The sequence below is a fragment of the Madurella fahalii genome (genome assembly GCF_045866475.1).
Source record: "Madurella fahalii IFM 68171 DNA, scaffold_3, whole genome shotgun sequence".
NCBI lineage: Eukaryota > Fungi > Ascomycota > Sordariomycetes > Sordariales > Madurella > Madurella fahalii.
In genome coordinates this window covers 1,698,812-1,717,230 of record NW_027263973.1, presented here as the reverse complement: position 1 = coordinate 1,717,230, position 18,419 = coordinate 1,698,812, and the positions used below count along the sequence as shown (strand labels likewise).

The window sequence follows — 18,419 nt, the reverse complement described above, 5'->3', positions numbered from 1 at the left end:
CCAAACCGTTCCTGACAGATTCCACCCAGCTGGCACATCGTGACCCCGTCTGAGCTCCATACCCCGTGGTCAACTACAAACTCTCTCGACTTCGTAAATGGTACGCATAGGGGAACTTGCCGATCGGCACCGGGAGGAGGGAGACAGCGAGATTAGTCGTGCATAGGCATGACATCTGGCGCAAGCATCATGTAACACCAGCTTTGTCCACTAGTAGTACATTTTTTGCGAGTCGATCTTGTGAACCAACTAACGAACATCTCCTTGGTAAGCCAGAATTCGCCTCCCTACTTCTGCTTTGAGCAGCCCTTCATAAAATATAGTGATATCTATTGTACACACACAAGGATTACTGGGATCAACGGGTTCTAAAGGAAACTGGGTTGGAAATGGGAGGGTGAAAAGAAAAAGAAAGACCCGGCTCGGGGGTGGAGTGGTATCTCGGATATGTATGCGTGAATGTATGGGTGTCGAATCGATCAACAATCAGTGCGCTAGAGTCAGAATTCAAGGCTTGCCGCCGAGAGAATCGGCCGGGCTTGCCCAGAAGGCAAGTGCAATAATAACGTAAAGGCCGAGGAGCTGTGCGAGTACAAAGATGGTTAGCTGCTGCTGCTGCTGCTGCTGCTGCTGCGGAGGCGACACCAGAGCTCGGGTCGAGCTACGTACCATTGCGCCTTCGAGGTAGTTGGACTTGCCGTCTTGAACGGTATAGATGACGACGAAGACTGAGAGGGCGAACGCAATAGTCTCAACTAAAGCGACGTAGAGTTAGTGATGGTTCAATGCCGTGCCCAAGCTGAAAGCATGAACTCACGCGACCCGAAGTTGAGCGTCATGGGCTGACCAATGGCCCAGCCAAGCATGACCAGCGCCGGCGTCACAAGAAGTGCAATCTGGATGCTTGACCCGATGGCAACCCCCATGGCCAGGTCCATCTTGTTCTTGACGGCGACCACGCAGGCCGTGACATGCTCGGCTGCGTTCCCGACAATGGGGATCAAGATCAAACCGATAAACGTCTTGCTGATCTTGCCCGTGGCCACCAGGGCGTCGATACTGTCAACCATGTAATCGGCGCACACAGAGATAACCAGCGTCGTCACCACAAGCACGAGCGCGGCCGACCACGGACCCAACACGGGCTCGTGTTCATCGCCTTCACCCCCGCCGCTCTGCGCCTCCGGCTCAAATAACTTTTTGTGCGTGCGCAGGGCGAAATATAGGTACAGGCAGTACAGGAAGAGCAGGATAATCGAGGTGCCGCGAGAGAGGACTAGGATACTAGCCTGCTTGTGGTCCTCAGCGGCCTGGTTCAGTACGTTGTAGAGCGCGGCCGGGAGGATCAGCGAGGCCGACGAGAGCGCCATGAGCGAGCACGTCGTCTGGGCGGTGCCCTGTGAGAAGCTCTGTTCGGTGCCGTTACCCTGGGCATCGCGCATGTTGTAGACGCCGCCTAGTAGGAAGCACATGCCCATCACAAGAAGCAGATTGGAGAGGATGGAGCCCAGCATAGACGCCTGGACGACCTCAATCTCGCCTGCGAGCAGCGCAACAATGCTGACCTGTAGCGATGTGTCAACCTTTGATATACACCATCGCAGATAGACACGCGGGAGACACCTACGATCAGCTCGACTGCGTTTCCGAAAGTGGCATTCACCAGGCCTCCAAGTGTCTCACCCAGCCGGTGCGCAATCTCCTCGGTGGCAAACGAGAGGACGGCGGCCAGCGGGATGATGGCGACGAAATTGAGAGAGAATACCCAGGCGGCGCCCCATTCCCGCTGGCCAGCAACAATACCTAGCGGGACGAAGACGAGGAGAAGATTGATCCACGCTGCAATTCGGATTAGGAGACATTTTTGGAGGCTGGCGGCTCCTCACCGCCATCATCATCGTCATCATCATGACGATTATTGGAAACGTACAGCTAAACAGAGTGACTTTGGTCACGTTCCAGACGTGCGCGGGCCATCGGATAAACGGATTCGGACTATCGGTGCCGGGGCTGCTGTGGGGGTTCAGGAGGAGGTGGCGCCAGAAACCGGAGTCGGGGTGCACGGAGAGGCGCGAGGCGACATGCCGGGGCCCCAGCAGTGGGCTCTCTTCATCGTCCATGTTGCGCTCGGCGACGTAGCCGTTGGCGTTGCCGTTGGCGTGGCTGTGGCCGGTTCCAGCGCGGCGCAGATGATCTCGGGTTTTGATGTTGACTGCAAAGCGCGTTAAGCCGTTGCCCAAGCCTTCTTCGCCCATGGCTGTCCAGATTCGAGAGGTGTGCAGTAGTCTAGGTTGGCGCGGCTGGGAACACTCATTTCTGAAGCGTTGGAGGTACAGTGTTTAGATCCAAGGGATAGATAGGTACTGTACATCCGAGGGCGGCCCTGCCGACGCCGCTCGCACAGACCAAGACGGCGGAGGATTGACACGAAACTCTGCCGTTGGGAGGATGGGACGCCGCGGGCTTAGGGGCGGCGAGTGGAAGAGGGAAGGGAGACCGGGAGAGGAGTAGCTACTCACACATGGCGACAACACGACCGTTTTTAAAGGTCGCACTGGGTAGCTCGAAGGTAGGGTAGAAATGTACCGAAATATCGGGGTTGCAATCTCGGCGCCCTAGGTACTGTATGCCACGACTCAGGAAGAAACGGGGCGAACGAGATATGCTCAAACCACCGTTGTCCCGGCAGAACAAAGGTGGGGTGACCAGATCCGGATAAGAAGGAATTTGGCCCAACACCCTGGTTCGTTGCGATCCCCCTTGGTAAACGTTAAAAGTTAGCGAGAGAGCGCTTGTTTGTCTAGCGTCTGTTGTCTGTTGTCTGTTTGTCCGCCATGTAAAACTGACAAAAATCCATCCCGGCCGTTGCAATACCTCTGCCACCATCGTCCACCATCGACTCCTTCCTTCTCCATAAGCAACACACCGCGGGGAGGGGAGGATGGAGAGTGAGCAGCGCCGAACTCGCACCCCCATGCAGAAACTTACCACGTCACCACAGGCTTCCTTCCGGCCTCCCAAGCGCGATTATTCAGAATCCGAGGGGTCGTGGATGGCGGCGCCAAGTGTGGCTATGGCGTAAATGAAGAAGTGAAGTGCAGATGTCTTTGTTTCCCGAGCGGTTTTTGAAGGTTGCGCTTTTCCCTGTGTTCCCATGTGTGGTACTTATCCGAACTGCGCGCTTCGATTCAAATAGCCATCGTCCGCCCGTGCCGTAGATACTTATATTGCCAAGAAAGGCTGTTACCCTGTGTTGGCGCGGTTGCTCAACTTTGAAACTCGCTCCAACTATGTAAGAAGCCACGGGGCGGCCGTCGATGAGGCCTACGGTCCTCGCCGATGCATATATACATTGTGAAGTATGGATACCTACTTCATGTATGCAGCATGACGAAAGTGCAGGCCATCGTCCCCAACTACGCTGGAGCTTCCCAAAACCCGCTGTGGAGAGCTTCAGGGGTCTCTACATCGATAAGCGACGACAGCTTGTTTCCGAGTGGAACGACCTGCGTCATGATCCGGCTTGGTCCCGTCCTTTGATGGCAACAACAGGGTAAATAAACTCCGGTGTCGCAACAAGAGACTAGAGACAATTATAACAGTCGTGCAACCACAGCAACCGGGACCTTCGTCACCGAATCCATCTTATATGCAGTAACCCTTGGTGCCAAAAGTCCGGCTTCGTTGCGAGTGCATCCCTCATCACCAAAATTGTCCTGTCAGCGGCCACGGAATGTATTGTCCACAAAGAAAGTGGTGAGGTGAGCGGCGCCCGACTGCTACTGACGCATACTGCAGGTTGTGATTGGCTCAACTTGGAAATCTGAAATTTGGTTGCTCTGCTCAAATACCAAAAACAGAAGTTGGGGTACGTACTGTACAAGGAGGCCTCCCAACCCGCCAAGATCGCAGGGCAGACTGGCGGCGCGGTAGCTTGTGGGGCCGCTCCGAGATTGGACAGCTCCAACTGTGGGGGTGGGAACCGAGTGGGACGGGTCCGGAGATGGCATGTTGGTTCTACACTTCCCACACCGGAGACTCGGGTTACGGCCATTAACTAACTGACCAATGGTGGTATTCAACATGTCTTGTTCTTCGTACAACCACTCATGCTTGCTAATTCGCTGCCCTGTGGGAGGATCGGGAAAAAGAGGGCCTCCAAACATTCAACACCACCCAAACCTTCTCCCCTCATACACATCCACCATTGCATTCCTAGGGATATGATGTATCTTTTATAAATGGCCATAACAGAGGCCCCTGTCATCGAACGCCTTCTCCCCCCTCAATACCCCCCAGCACTCCTCATGAAAGCAAACGTACCCTCACCCCAAGCCCTCCGTCTCCCGGCCAGCATCTCAGCATACTTCGCCCCAGAAAGTCGCCTAGCCATCATCTCCTCAATTTTGGGCATGGCATAGCTGACTAGTAGCACTTACATGGAATCATTGCAGTGATATTGCTGGTAACCCCGACTTTCTGCCAAGGGGATGGCCTCCTAGGGGCTGTGGGGGCTTCTGGGCCTCGCTTCGCGTAGCCAGGGTTAGAAGCAGGTCTGGGACCATGCCGTGCAGTTTCTTGTGCAATATACTGCGACTCTTTTTCCGTCTCGAGGCTAAGAACCAGGTCGATGGACGGCGTCACCTTAATCACTTCCACCGTGGGGTGCCGGATCTGCTTGCTGCCGTCGATGAACTGACCCCAACTGAGCTTGAAGGGCTTTATGAAGAGGCATGACAGCGTGGTGATGGTTCTAGCGACGTCGCCGCTAGAGATTAGTGTTGCTGCTTTCTTGAAGCTGCAGAAGCTGTAAGCCCAATGTGCTGCTTAGGCTGTACCTCGGTATACTTGGCGAGGCTTTGGCATTGATAAGTGTCTTTTGGAATCTGCTGGATGCAGTGAAACCCGGAGAGAGGCCTGTGCATACTCCGGTAAGGCTTCGGGCATCGGGCGTCAGGCAGAACTTGACAAAGACATCGAAGAAGGAGCGGCTTCATTGGCTGTGTGACTGTCGGGTCCAAGATATGGCTTGTACGGAAAGCTAGGGGTGTCCGGCATGCTGAACAAGAGATGTGTCACAAGAGTGACCTCGCTGTTGTAGTGAAATTCACTGACGCATTCGTTGGCGCTCCTGCCGCGCATACACGGCGCCCACGATGTAGTCGAAGGCAGTGACGGCAGGCATTCTCCGTTCCTGATTCATCACCGGTTATCAGGTCTGGCACCCGTCATTCTAGTTACCGAGTGGGAGGAGCTGGCTGCTACGGTTCTGAAGAGAAACGGGTGAAACCCAACCAAGGATTTGTTGTTAGAGGAGAGAGTGATGCCAGACAACGCGGGTAAAGACCCAATATCTCCCAAGCTCTTTTTGCTTGGTAAGTCGCACATTCCGAAAGTTGCCAAAGACGATTTTATCTCGGGGCATAAATTTCTTTGTCTCCGTCTTTTTCTTCTCTCCAAAACAATCCGGAAGCCGCCAATAACTGATTGGCCGGCTAACTTTACTGAGAGCACCCGAGCTTCGCAGCTCAGTCCCCCGGCGCAAAAGACGCGAAACTCACAACCCACAACCAACATTGACACAAACCGTGGAGTGAATACGTCTCTTTCCCTAGATAAGCTTTAATCGTTTACCGCTCGGTTAATCTGTTGTGATCTTGTGAAGAGACCCATCTGTAAGTACTCACTCACGTGTAAGATCAGGAAAAAGTACTGTACCAATAGGTTGAGAGAGTTGCCAAGTGACTGAGAGCGGCGGGACCCACATCAAAATAAATTCCATATTCCTAACCTCATCCTCAACCAGTCTCATACATCAACCACCCCTTGACATGCGAAGAAAACAAGATAAGAAAAAAAAGAGGGGCAGTGGATAAAAACTTGAGAACAAATAATAATAATAATAATAAAAGAAAAAGCCCACAATGGACCGGCACGCAGCCGCAGTCTCCAAGATCGCCTCTGCCGTGCGAGGCTACTTTGAGCGCGGCGAACCCTACCGCATCTTCCACGGCAGCACCAACAGCACGCGCCCTCGGCCCGGCCACGCGCGCGCCGTCGACATCTCGGCCCTGCGCAATGTCCTGTCGGTCGACCCGGCCCGGCGCGTCGCCCTGGTCGAACCCAACGTGCCCATGGACCGCCTCGTCGAGGCGACGCTGCCGCACGGCTTGGTGCCGCCCGTGGTGATGGAGTTCCCCGGCATCACCGCCGGCGGCGGGTACGCCGGCACCGCGGGCGAGAGCAGCTCCTTCCGGCACGGATTCTTCGACGACACGGTGAACCGCGTCGAGATGGTGCTGGCTGATGGCGAGGTGGCCGATGTTACGCCCCAGGGGGACAAGGCGGACTTGTTTCGGGGCGCGGCTGGCGCGGTGGGGACGTTGGGGGTCACGACGCTGCTGGAGGTGCAGTTGATGCAGGCGCGGAAGTTCGTCAAGACGAGGTATAGGCGGACGGGGAGCGTGGCCGAGGCGGTGGAGGCGGTGCGCGAGGAGGTCAGGAAGCCCGGAAACGATTATGTCGACGGCATCTTGTTTTCCAAGGACCATGGCGTGATCATCACGGGCGAGCTGACGGATGAGATGCCCGAGGGCGTCAAGCCGCAGACGTTTAGCGGCGCGTGGGATCCCTGGTTCTATCTCCATGCCAAGGAAAAGACGGTAGCGCCGGGGGCTGAGGCGCCGGTGGATTATGTCCCGCTCGCCGAGTACCTGTTCCGGTATGATCGCGGAGGATTCTGGGTCGGTGCCGCGGCGTTCCAGTACTTCAAGTTCGTCCCGTTCACGCGGTTCTTCAGGTGGTTCCTGGACGACTTCCTGCATACCCGCATGATGTACCGCGCGCTGCACGGCTCTGGTGAGAGCGCCCGTTTCCTGGTGCAGGACATCGCCATGCCGTTTGAGACCGTCGAGCCGTTTGTTGACTACACCTCGTCGGAGCTTGGCATCTGGCCGCTGTGGCTCTGCCCACTCAAGCGTCGCGGCCCACCCACCTTCCACCCGTACACCACGCTGCCGGAGGGCGTCGCCAAGAAGGAGCAGGACATGATGCTCAACGTCGGCGTCTGGGGTTGGGGCCCGAAGGACCCGGCGCAGTTTGTACAGAAGAACCGTGAACTCGAGAACAAGGTGCGCGAACTCGGCGGCATGAAGTGGCTGTACGCGCATACGTACTATCCGCAGGACGAGTTCTGGCCCATGTACGGTGGCCGTGAGTGGTATGATGGGCTGCGGCAAAAGTACAGAGCCAGCACGCTCCCGAGCGTGTGGGACAAGGTCCACGTTGACCCCAAGGCGGCTGGTGGGAAGAAGCGCCACTGGCTCAAGAGGCAGTGGCCGCTTGGTGGATTTTACGGCATTTACAAGAGCATCCGGGGCAAAGAATACATGCTGCACCGGCACGCGCAGTGGAAGTACAAAGGGGAGTGATCCGTCGTGTGAACCTCTGGTCGGGTTGTATTAGACAACAGGGATAGATCTCGGCTATACACGTACCTTGTATTCTAGACATAGAATCATCCCCAACTTGTAGTATAATTAGACAACGGATATGTAAGCAACGGCTATCTCAATTCTCCTTTCCTAGGTGTGTATACCACGGATAGTGGTGGCAACCGACCGAGACAAGTGTGCCTAACTCCGACAGTTGGCAGTTAAACGGTAAGGCGCAACGAGAAAGAAGCGAAGGGCGGGAGGAGAGGAGACACTAAGTAGAGAGATGATTTAAAAAAGGCGAGGTGAGAAAACCAAGAGAAGAAAAGAAAGGAGAAAAACCGTTCTAACAATACACCAAAGACAGCTGCCCACACATCATGCCCTCATCCTGGCTGGCGCGTCTGGATTTGTTCAATGTATCTGAACTTGATGTAACTGTCTGCATAGCTTGCCTGGGCCAACATCGCTTGGTATGCCGCTGCTTCATTATTTACCTTACGCATGGTTGTCAGGGGGGCTGAAGTGCAGGCAGGTGCCCGTTGTAAAGTGGCATGCGCAAGCAAGTGCGACTCCCCCTTTGCAGCCACGAAAACACCTTCGAAAACATTCTTGCAACCAAATATGCACTTCAACTTCTCCCTCTTGCTACCACTTCCACGTCTACTGCCAGTCTAGCCATGGAGCTCGCAGCTGGGGTTGTCTCCCTGACATGGGATGTGTTCGACAGCACTATCCGCAGTAAGCCCACAGTTGCCCTAGCTCTCCCAGCCGCGGTCGCCTCCCATGACGGCTACGAACATGCTGACGGCTGTGTACTGTGCAGTGTTCAAGTTTATTAGCGCCCTGGTCGAGATGCCAAAAGAATGCGAGAAGTACAGGCTGCAGCTCATCATCGAGTACAACCGTGTCTTGGCCTGGGGCAAGGCGGCCGGCTTAGTTGACTCTGACGGCTCAACTCTAGCCGCCACACTAGGCACGAATAGCATCGAACTCGTTGGCATTGTAGCGAGGATTCAGTGCCTTCTCGCAGAGTTCCGGGATCTCAATGCCCGATACAACAACGAAGTACCCGCAGAGAGCTACAACAATGAGCCGTCGACAGACCGAGACGTCCTCAAAGAGATATCCAACCTGGCTCTGTCGTACGAAAGGGAGAAGAAAGAGCGCAGCCATCTCCGGGGCACCAACCATATCCGAGAGTTCTTCGAGAATGCCGGCCGTCGCACCAAAGAGATCCTCACGCACCCAGCCCGAGTACGCTGGGTGGCAGTGGATAAGGAGGCCTTCGAGGCGCTTCTAAAAGACCTGCACGCTCTGACGGAACGGCTCTACGAGCTCATGAGCGCCTACCGTGCAAGGAAAATTGACGACATCATAGCCGGGACGTACCGTGAAATGATCCTCGCCCGCAACGACATTCAAGATCTCTGGGCCATGTTTGACGCAGTCTCGGGCCTGATAAATGCTTCTGCAGATACTCGCAAGGAAAGGGACGCCTATGTCAACCATAAAACGCTCCAGGACCTGGTCCGGCTGAAGAAACTCAGCCGTATTTCAGAGAGCATTCTTTCTAAGCTCGGGCACGATGGCGCGTCCGATGCCGACGGTAGCTTGCGCGAAATCGGCATCACCGTGCGCAAATACTCTGCTTCAGAACTAGAGCACTTCGAATGGAACGAGTCCACATTCGTTGACGCTCAATTTCTCACCCGGCCACGGGGTATCCTCAGCATCGCCGAGGACACAGCCGTTTGGGTTGAATGGAAATCACTCCCCGACGCCGTACCCAATTCTCTCAGAGACAAGGAGTCAATCCTCCGCACAGTAGCGCTAGCCGAGATGCTACACCTCCCAAAGCCGGCGTCCCTCCACGTGCCCGAGTGCATCGGTTATTTCGATGACCGCGAATTCTGCTGTATGGACCGCCTCGGGTGGATCTTCAAGATGCCAGCGGGCAGCGACTTCAACACTCTCGTGGTCCCCTTGTACGATCTACTCGGCGATGACAGATTCAAGCCCAGCCTATCGCAGCGCGTCACGTTAGCATCCAAGCTCTGCTCGACGGTGCTGGATCTGCACGCGGTAGACTGGCTGCACAAGGGAATCTTTAGCGACAATGTCATCTTCCATTTGAACGGCGAGGATGGGCTCCATAATTATGACCCGGAGAAGCCCTTACTGACAGGCTTCGAGTTCTCCCGGCCGGACGGGACGCAAACCACGGCGAGGGACACGGATACCATCTGGGATCTGTACCGCTGGCCTGGCATTCAGCGGGAGAAGCCGACAGAGAGGAATTCGAAGAAGACGTATGACCTGTACAGCTTGGGTTTGGTCTTGTTGGAGGTTGCGCATTGGAAGAAGTTGCACAGGGTTATGAGGTTGGGGCAGAAGAATAGAGAGGGGCCAAAGGAGCACAGCGAGGCGCCGATGGTGCCGCTCGAGAAGTCCAAGATGGTGCGGGACTGGCTGCTGGGAATTCGGGGCGAAGGAGACTCGTCGTTTGCAGCGGCGGGCAAGCCAAATCCTCTCAAGGAACTGCGCAATATCGTAGGGGATCGGTACTGGAAGGCAGTTGAGAGGTGTCTTTGGGCGCATGGCGAGAAAGGGTTTGGCGTGGAGGAGCTGGCGGACCAGTCGAATGACTCCAGCGTGGGAATAATGCTTCAGGAGGCGTTCACGAAGCATGTGGTGGAGGAGCTGAGGTCTATTCATCTGTAGTTGCCCTTGAAAGCCAAACGGCTCAGTGTTATTTCCATTGCTGCTGTTGTTGTCATTACTACGATTGTTGCCATTGCTGTTGACTCTTGCTGCCGTTCGTGGTGTTCTCTCTTCTCTCTTCTCTCTCCTTTGTCCTTTCTTTTCCTCTCACAGGCCGCACCAATAGGAATAAGCTACGCCCGGCCAAGGCCGTTGAGCTTGCGAAGCGGAATTTGGAGCGCACTGTCACTGAGCGGGGCGTTGTATGTAGCCTTTCTCATGTTAATACACTCGCAAATCTACATCTCATACCACACTCCGTCAACACCAGCTCCCATCAATGCTTCTATCGCATGCACCCACTCTATAATACATCCTCGAACCGGCCATCCTCTTGGCGATACAAACCGCAAGTCAAAATCCCTCTCGTTCGGATCCTCAGTAGCCCCCTCAAAGCTTCGCGATCCCCTCCTCGCTCAACAACCCTCCCCTAACTCTCCTCCAAATCCTCTCCTCCACCTCCGCCTCCTCCTTTTCAAACCGCCCACCCTCACAGACCTCCCGGGGATCAACCACCTCCTCCTCCAACGTCTTCGCCCTGATCGTGACGAACCTGCTCTCCCCCACGCCACCACCTCCATCCCGGCCCTCACCCGCCGCCGCCACCGCCCCCTTGATAAACCCCGCCCACCCGGCGAGGCACCGCCTCGCCTCCTTGAGATGGGGCAGGACCAGCCCGAAGCAGTGCGGCATGCCCTCGTACTCCTCCAGCACCACGGTGCGCGCGCCGTCGCGCCACATCTTCCGGGCCGCGTGCCGGTCCTCGTCGGCCAGCAGCTCCCACCCGGCGCAGATGTACGTGGGCGGCGCCCCGCGCCACGACGGCGCCAGCAGCAGCGTCACCAGCGGGTGGGTCAGCAGGGCGTCCGGGGCGTAGAGGTGCTTGCGGGGCGGGTGGCCGGTTGCGGTTGTTGCGGTGGTGGTGTCGGTGGTGGTGTTGTCGGGGGGCCAGGCGGCGCACGGCGGCCGCTTGGCTTCCGCCAGCCGCTGCTGCTCCGGCGTCGGGAGGTAGTCGAAGGCCGCGTTGGCGGTGCACGACGGCGACGAGTGCGTCAGGTCCAGCCACGGCGAGTTCACTGCTACCCCTGCCGGCAAGGGGAGTGGGGCGGCGGTGGCCCAGCCGTGCCAGGGGATGGGGACCGGGTGGGAGTGGTGGGAGAGGTGGAGGAGGAGCTGCAGGAGGGAGAGGGCTAGGTTGCCGCCCGCGCTATTTGTGGGGGAGGGCAGAGGGAGTGTGAGTAACGGGCCTTGGAGTGCCGGGGCCGGGAAGAAAAAGGGGCAGCCTCACCTGTCGCCGGCGAATACTATGTGCTCTGGCTTGACTGGCTCGTGAAAAGCGCCCTCGGGCGGGTAGAGCAGTGCGAGGTAGGACATCAGCGCGTCCATGAGGGCGGCGGGGAACGGGTTCTGCGGTGCGAGGCGGTACCGGACCGAGTAGACCCTCCCACCTGTCAGCTTGGCCAGCGTCTTGGTTGTTTGGCGGTGCGTGGCCGGGTCCATGAGCCAATAGGCGCCGCCGTGGAAGTAGAGGACTGTCACGGGGTTCTTGACCTCCTTCATCATCTCGGCGTAGAGCTCCCGCTGCGATACCTGCGGCAGCTGCGCATCGGACGCCGCGGCGGCGCGGTACCCCGTCCACTCGGCTTCGACAGGCGCGGGATCCGGCAGCTGGTATGCCGCCCTGGGCGTCTTGGGGTTCCACAGCCCGTCAATGGCCCTGGTGAGAGCATCCTGCAGACCTGTTTCCCCTGCCGGCGGAGGCGGGCATGTGTAAGTGCTAATCCAGATCCTGCCCTTGATGGGCGGGTGGTGTGAGAGCAGTTTCTGGGTCGCCGTGATGCTCCACGGTTGCGAAGGGTTAATGTAGGCACGCATTACGGCAACGATGAGCTCGGTCCGCAGATCTAGGTATTTCGACTGTTCCGAGAGGCGTAGGATATGGAAAAGGGCGACCCGCAGCATGAGGGGGAGCTGCGGGAGTATCATGGACAACATAGAGGGCGGCTTGTCCGGGGCCGTCTTAGTGGTGGCTTTAGGCCCCGGATTAGGTTCTTCAGGCGGCATGTCTAGAAGATTACCGTACTACGATTCGAGGAAAAGGATATGGGAGACGAGAAACATGTTCAAGTCGGAGTGCGGAGCGGCAATAGCGGTTTTATTGAAGCCAAGTACCCGAGTCCTTTCCCAAGCTGAACAGCGGAGACGGGAGAGATCCTTGACAGGGGTGCATCGCGAGCATTTCTCCCCACCCGTTGAATCCCAATCCGACATCATCCCCGATGTGCTAGGATTGACCGTATAAGTGGTAAGACCTGTGCAGGGCGGCAGCGAAACGTGGGGAAACAGGGCAGCGTCATCTTCGGATTCGATGAAAGGGGGAAAAGCCTCGGCAGCCGGAACTTCGCTAACACCAAGTCTCCAAATCTCCATTTCCAACGAATCAGAGGCACGGCAACGTCTCCTTGGTAAAAAAAAATCCGCCCAAAAATCGCCACAGCCATCCAACGACCTACGGAGCGCGCGTAGTGAAAATGGTGGCCCATTACCGAGTCATGATGCGGTAAAGACTCGAGCTTTGGTAGGTTATGGCTCCACAAGTTTTTAATCTACATATAGCGGAACTTATTCCCCGAGCTTACCTAGGTGGGGGCTTGGTTTCACCCAGTGAAGTTCAAGGTTGTGTTTGTACATATTCAAAACCGCTTGATATTAAGTCCGCTCCTTACGATTGCCCTAACCGCCATGAGAACAAGTTAATCCGTACAGCCCAGTCTGCGGAAACCCGCTACAGCGTAGTGTACACGTTCAAACATGGCATCCTTAGCCCGCACTTCGGTGCTCCCATCCATTCGTCATCGTCGTCATGTACTCAAGGGCTGCCCGCGGCCTCCTGCGTCTCGCTGCTCCCAGCATCTGTGCCGTTAACAGCAGACGAGGTGGACGACGCAGTGCTCTTGGAAGCCATCATCTGCCACGCCGGAATCGATGCCTTGGATTGCATTCCGCTGCTGAACGGCGAGCTGCGGTTCGCGTTGGACAAGTAATCCTGGTACGCCGGCTTTGTGCCCTCGTTGGCCTCGGCGCCTGGGTTCTCTGCCGGCGCAGGAGTCGCAGCGGGACTTGGCGTGGCGTTTCCGCTCGCGGCCGGCCGCAGATAGTTGCTGACGCTGGTTGACGTGGCTGTGGGGTTCATGCGCTGCGTGATCAGCGTCTTCAGGCTCTTGAGCTCGGCGTTGACCTCGCGTAGCCGCGTGTCGGTCAGGTCTTTTTGGGTGCTGAGCGCCTGCGGGATCGAGTCCTTGAGGTTCTGTACATCGTCCCGCATGCGCTGTGCCTCGTCATCGCGCCGCCGGTTTGCCGACTTGAGGTCGTTGATGACGGTCTCGAGGTCGTTGAGCGTCGCGTCTAACCTCTCTGTGCGTTCCTGCTCTGCGGCCTTCAGGGCCTCGGTGTCCTTGGCCAGTTGGTCGACGAGGGCAAACGTCTTCTCGAACTGCTCGTCGATCGACTTCTTGTCTTGCTCGAGCCGCTCCGGTGTAGGTGGCGCAACTAGCGGGTAGACATAGCGCTATCTCCTGGTTAGCCGTGCGACGACTGCAAAAGCAGGGTCCGGATCTCCCTACCTTTCCCAGTGTGTATAACCCATATGACACACCGCTCACCACGGTGGCCATGATAAACCAGTCTCTCCAGTCCCGCCGCGGAGCCGGCTGAGGGGGTGGTTGCCACGCATACGGCGGATATTGTGGAGGGTATTGGCTATAGTAGGATGGTGGCTGCGCAACGGGCGACGACGCGGATTGCGGTGGGTATGATTGTACGGGGCCGCCCTGGGCGTTTGCGCGGATGAGGGCGGCATTGACTTCTTCTTGGGTGAGGTTCTTGGCCTGGAGGAAGGCTATTTTCTTCTCGACCGGCGACGAGGCGACACTAGGGTCTTGCAGGACTGAAACGCAAGTTGTTAATCGGGCATCTGCGCATGTGGCCCGGGGGAACTCACACTTGGCGGCCGAAGCGACCAGGTCCTCGCGGATAGCCATGATAAACAGTATTACCGCACCGCTCTTCCCTCACTCATTACCCGGTGACAAGACAATTCCCGATTCCTGGCCAGAAGAATAAACTGTGATCTGCGCAGATGCGCTCCGAGTCGCTGGTAACGATGGGCGACGGGCCCGGAAAATGGAATGGCGGTGCACAAGCCGAGGTTCGAGGCCGGCGCCCGTGCCCTCCATCCAATCCCACATTCCGCAGCGGCAACAGCGGGCGCCAAGCTCGGCCAGCTTTGGTCCCCGGGAAAGGCGATGATCTGTGTCACGTGTGCTGGAGTGTTGTTGAAGCCCCACTTTACCGTTGTTTGGGCCATCCGACGCGCTGCAACAAGGCCCCGCAGATTTGTTTACCTGAGCAACGCCTGAATTACGCAGTAATTACAAGTCCCGACAGGGCACTCCACCATTCCTTGCTCGATCCTTTGTATTCAGTCTTGTATCTCAGTTTATCTGCACCCGATATCCACCAGGCGCTCGCGCAAACAACCCGGCTGCTGGCGCCTTGTCCCATTTCGTCGACGGGCGCAAGGGAAGCGGTTTTTGGGCTCTGCCATCATGTCGCAGGACACTGGCCTCTGGAGCGTTCGAAGACCGAGGGAGGTGCGCTCCCACATCCCTCCCCACGTCCCTCCCATGCCTAAAGGGATGGCGACAATGGATACTGACCCACTGCACAGACCCTGGGAGGACTGAACCTCAACTCGGGCATCCCGCAACCGCCCTCCGCCATGAAGCGATCTAGCACCATCGGCAGCGCGCCCCATGGCCGCTCCGTCTCCGGGCCGCGCCATTCCCTCGCCATGTCCATGTCGCGCCCGAGCCAGCCAATGTTCCAGCGGTCCTCATCCGGCACGAACCTCGCAGACATCGGCCTGTCCTCGGTCAAGCGCGCCTCCGTCTCGGCCTACAACACCGGTAATACCCCCGCTCATAGACCATACCACACCCCGGGCCCGTCCACCGACGCGGAGCGCCGCAGCAGTGTATACCGCGCCCGACCCTCGACCGCCGGCCCCATGGGGGGGCACCAGAGCTTCTTCCAACAAGCACCCCAGGCGGCTGGCGTGCCGCGAGACCCCCGGCCGCTCAAGGACAGGGCGTACCAGAACCGGCTTGGCCAAGAGCTGATCGAGTACCTGGCGCAACACAACTTCGAGATGGAGATGAACCACAAGCTGTCGGACAATTTCATCAAGTCGCCGACCCAAAAAGATTTCAACTACATGTTCCAGTGGCTGTACCACCGCATCGACCCGAGCTACCGCTTCCAGAAGAACATTGACCAGGAGGTGCCGCCGCTCCTGAAGCAGCTACGGTACCCTTACGAAAGGAGCATCACAAAGAGCAAGATCGCGGCCGTCGGAGGCCAAAACTGGAGCACATTCCTGGGATTGCTGCATTGGATGATGCAGCTGGCCCAGATGTTGGAGCGGTACGCTTGCAACCAGTACGACGATGCGTGCCTGGAGGCCGGCGTCGATGTCGCGGGCGATAACATCATCTTCGACTTTTTGACGAGCGCCTACCAGGACTGGCTTAACATGGACGACGAAGCAGGGGACGAGGACGTCGAGAGGGCTCTGGCACCGCACGTTCAAGGGATGGCGCGGGCGTTTGAGCGGTCCAACGCGAAATACGTCCAGGAGTTGGAGATGCTGGAGGGCGAGCATGCACGGCTCCTCAAGGAAATCGAGGAGCTCGAGAAGTCGACGCCCGACCCGGCCGTCCTAGACAGCCATTTTAAGATCATGGAAGAGGACAAGGTCAAATTTGAAGAGTATAACACGCTGGCCATGCAACGGTCGGAAAAATACGAGAGCCGCATCCAGGTCTTGCAGGAGGAGCTCGACAAGCTGCAAGCCGAACTGAAGGAGGCCGAGGAGGAGCGGCGGCGGCTACAGAAGGCGGTAGACGACCAGGGAATCAGCATGCAGGATATCGACCGCATGACTGCCGAACGAGAACGTCTTCAGAAGAGCATCGAGTCGGCTGGGCAGCGGTTGGAGGATGTCAAGCGCAAGGTGGCAGAGAAGGAGATGGAGTGCAGCCAGCGGCTGGACGAGCTCGAACGCATGGTAGACAGATACAACACTGTCGCCTACCAGATCGGCCTGATTCCGTCGACTGCGGTCAACGCCAAGGGCAAGGACTACGAGCTGCAAGTGACGGTCAACGAAGGGCCCAGCTTTGGCTCGTCGCAGCTGCAAGGGTCGTACGGCCCTGCCGCCGAGGGCGACCGGCTCCTGGCCGACCCCGTGACGGGCTACCAGCCGGCGCACATCCTCAACCTAGACCTCCGGGGGCAGGTTAAGAACAGCTTCCTGGCGCTCCGCAAGGAGATATCCGAGAGGCGCAAGGCGGCACTCGACATGATGATGGAGGATCACGATCTGCTGGACCGGGCCAAGGAGGCTATCGAGGACAAGCGCAACGAGGTCGAGGCGCTTGAGCACCGCGTGCGCGCGGCCGAGGAGGAGTATGAGAAGACCAAGGAGGTGACGATGGCGCAGAAACTGGCGTCGGACGCACAGATTGAGAAGATGGAGAAGGAGCTGGCAAAGATGCGGGCACAGCTGTCCGAGTCGGTGCAGCTGATGGAGCAAAGGGAAATGAACACCAATATCGAGTAAGTACTGTCTCTTGGAGTTGAGAGTGGTCATTTGCTGACATTCTGCAGGTATGAACAGTTAACACTCCGAGCAAATGCTCTCCGGGAAGAGCTTCACACCGAGACGATGCGGATGCTCAACGATGTGATCAAATTCAAAATGCACATCCAAAAGAACCTGGAGGACTATGAGAGTTTTGTGGCCGACGAGCTGGAGAAGGAGCTGGGCAGTGATGAGATGAGAGATGATACCCAAGCCATGGATATGTAAAACCTATAATTATGTTTGGATGTCACGCCTGTTCAGGGCCACTGTTATGCTTAGAATGAGTGAATGAAATGGGCGCGGGGATGGTTTGATGGCATTGTCTTGTAAGGTTGTTTTTGTCCCCTGAGGCCTGAGTTGGTTGTTGCACGTCAGATCCTCTACATTGCCCCGCCATGCTTCCATTTCTATGCAAGGGGAGCATGCCCCTCCAAAGCTTGGCAGCATAGGACCCCACGACACACTACAACACCTCACGCATCATTCACTCGTCGAAGCTCATCCCCTTCTTCTCACGGCCAAAGTACACCCATCACTCACTCACTCTTCTGTCGCCTCGCCATCTCACTCTTCCCTTTCTCTCTCTCTCCCCCTCCCAACCCCAAACCCCCTTCCTACTTTTCAGAGAATGTCCACCCCGACCCCACCGCCAGCCGCCTCCTCAACCGCCAACCCTCCGCTCCCTACCTCCACCTCTTCATTCTCCTTCCCCCCGGAGTACTCCTTCCCGCCCTTCTTCACCCGCCAGACGAACCTCACGACGCACCACGCCCAGCTCACCAAATGGGCCGCGCTCGTGCTGGCCTACTGCCGCCACCACCGCATCCTCAAGCTCTCCCTCTCCGGGTCCGGCACCACCACCCTACCGTCGTCCGCTGCCGCTGCCGCCGCCGCGGCCGCCGCGCAGCACAAGGACCAAGCCGAGCTCGACACCACCGAGCTGTTCCACAACCGGCGCATCAACCGCCGCCTGAGCCTCGCCGACATCAAGGAGGTCATCGAGTTCCTGCGCAAGGACGGGCGGGCCGAGTACTACGCCGGCGGCGGCGGGGGGATTAGCAGCAGCGGTGAAGGCGGGGGCGGGGCGGGGGGAGGGGGCGATGTGGTGTGGGTGTACTGGCGGACGCCGGAGGAGTGGGCGTCGCTGGTGGAGGGGTGGGTGGAGGCGACGGGCCAGCGGGGCAGTGTGTTGACGGTGTACGAATTGGTAGAAGGGGACGGGACATTGGGGGAGGGTGAGTCATTCTCTGTCTTTTCCCTCTTCCTTTCTTTATCTTTTTACTTGGTTGGTGCGGATTGGGATAACTAATGATTGAACTTGTCAGAATTCCATGGGCTCGATCAGGAGTTGCTGCTCAAAGCCCTGAATGTGCTCGTCAAGAGAGGGAAAGCGCAGGTTTTTGGTCAGGAGGAGTCACGGGGTGTCAAGTTCTTCTGAGAGGCCATTTCATTTTGCGACAGACGTGGCCGTCTAGTTACCTATCTCGACGGACGCTGTCCCAACCAGGGCATATCAA

At 57.4% G+C, this 18,419-nt stretch overlaps 7 protein-coding genes across 7 annotated transcripts; 4 read left to right on the top strand and 3 right to left on the bottom strand.

Annotated features, from left to right (window-relative positions):
- Positions 1-507: 507 nt before the first annotated feature.
- On the bottom strand, positions 508-2,255 carry VCX1 (Vacuolar calcium ion transporter; the record flags this gene model as incomplete). The annotated part of the gene is made up of 5 exons (XM_071061396.1): positions 508-582; positions 670-755; positions 818-1,565; positions 1,628-1,839; positions 1,931-2,255. 5 exons carry the CDS (start codon positions 2,253-2,255, stop codon positions 508-510), a joined length of 1,446 nt encoding a protein of 481 aa, XP_070917497.1.
- A 3,669-nt stretch (positions 2,256-5,924) lies between these two features.
- Positions 5,925-7,430, top strand: MFIFM68171_05975 (uncharacterized protein; the record flags this gene model as incomplete). The annotated part of the gene is made up of 1 exon (XM_071061395.1): positions 5,925-7,430. One exon carries the CDS (start codon positions 5,925-5,927, stop codon positions 7,428-7,430), a length of 1,506 nt encoding a protein of 501 aa, XP_070917496.1.
- Positions 7,431-8,113: 683 nt separating this feature from the next.
- Positions 8,114-10,157, top strand: MFIFM68171_05974 (uncharacterized protein; the record flags this gene model as incomplete). Its single annotated transcript, XM_071061394.1, has 2 exons — positions 8,114-8,174; positions 8,260-10,157. The coding sequence occupies 2 exons, from the start codon at positions 8,114-8,116 to the stop codon at positions 10,155-10,157; spliced, it is 1,959 nt and encodes a 652-aa protein (XP_070917495.1).
- Positions 10,158-10,586: 429 nt separating this feature from the next.
- MFIFM68171_05973 (uncharacterized protein) lies at positions 10,587-12,260 on the bottom strand (the record flags this gene model as incomplete). Its single annotated transcript, XM_071061393.1, has 2 exons — positions 10,587-11,403; positions 11,485-12,260. 2 exons carry the CDS (start codon positions 12,258-12,260, stop codon positions 10,587-10,589), a joined length of 1,593 nt encoding a protein of 530 aa, XP_070917494.1.
- Positions 12,261-13,065: 805 nt separating this feature from the next.
- Positions 13,066-14,236, bottom strand: PEX14 (peroxisomal membrane protein pex14; the record flags this gene model as incomplete). The annotated part of the gene is made up of 3 exons (XM_071061392.1): positions 13,066-13,764; positions 13,820-14,142; positions 14,197-14,236. 3 exons carry the CDS (start codon positions 14,234-14,236, stop codon positions 13,066-13,068), a joined length of 1,062 nt encoding a protein of 353 aa, XP_070917493.1.
- A 567-nt stretch (positions 14,237-14,803) lies between these two features.
- NDC80 (kinetochore-associated Ndc80 complex subunit ndc80) lies at positions 14,804-17,127 on the top strand (the record flags this gene model as incomplete). Its single annotated transcript, XM_071061391.1, has 3 exons — positions 14,804-14,848; positions 14,926-16,874; positions 16,926-17,127. 3 exons carry the CDS (start codon positions 14,804-14,806, stop codon positions 17,125-17,127), a joined length of 2,196 nt encoding a protein of 731 aa, XP_070917492.1.
- A 403-nt stretch (positions 17,128-17,530) lies between these two features.
- MFIFM68171_05970 (uncharacterized protein) lies at positions 17,531-18,340 on the top strand (the record flags this gene model as incomplete). Its single annotated transcript, XM_071061390.1, has 2 exons — positions 17,531-18,137; positions 18,228-18,340. 2 exons carry the CDS (start codon positions 17,531-17,533, stop codon positions 18,338-18,340), a joined length of 720 nt encoding a protein of 239 aa, XP_070917491.1.
- Positions 18,341-18,419: the final 79 nt, after the last annotated feature.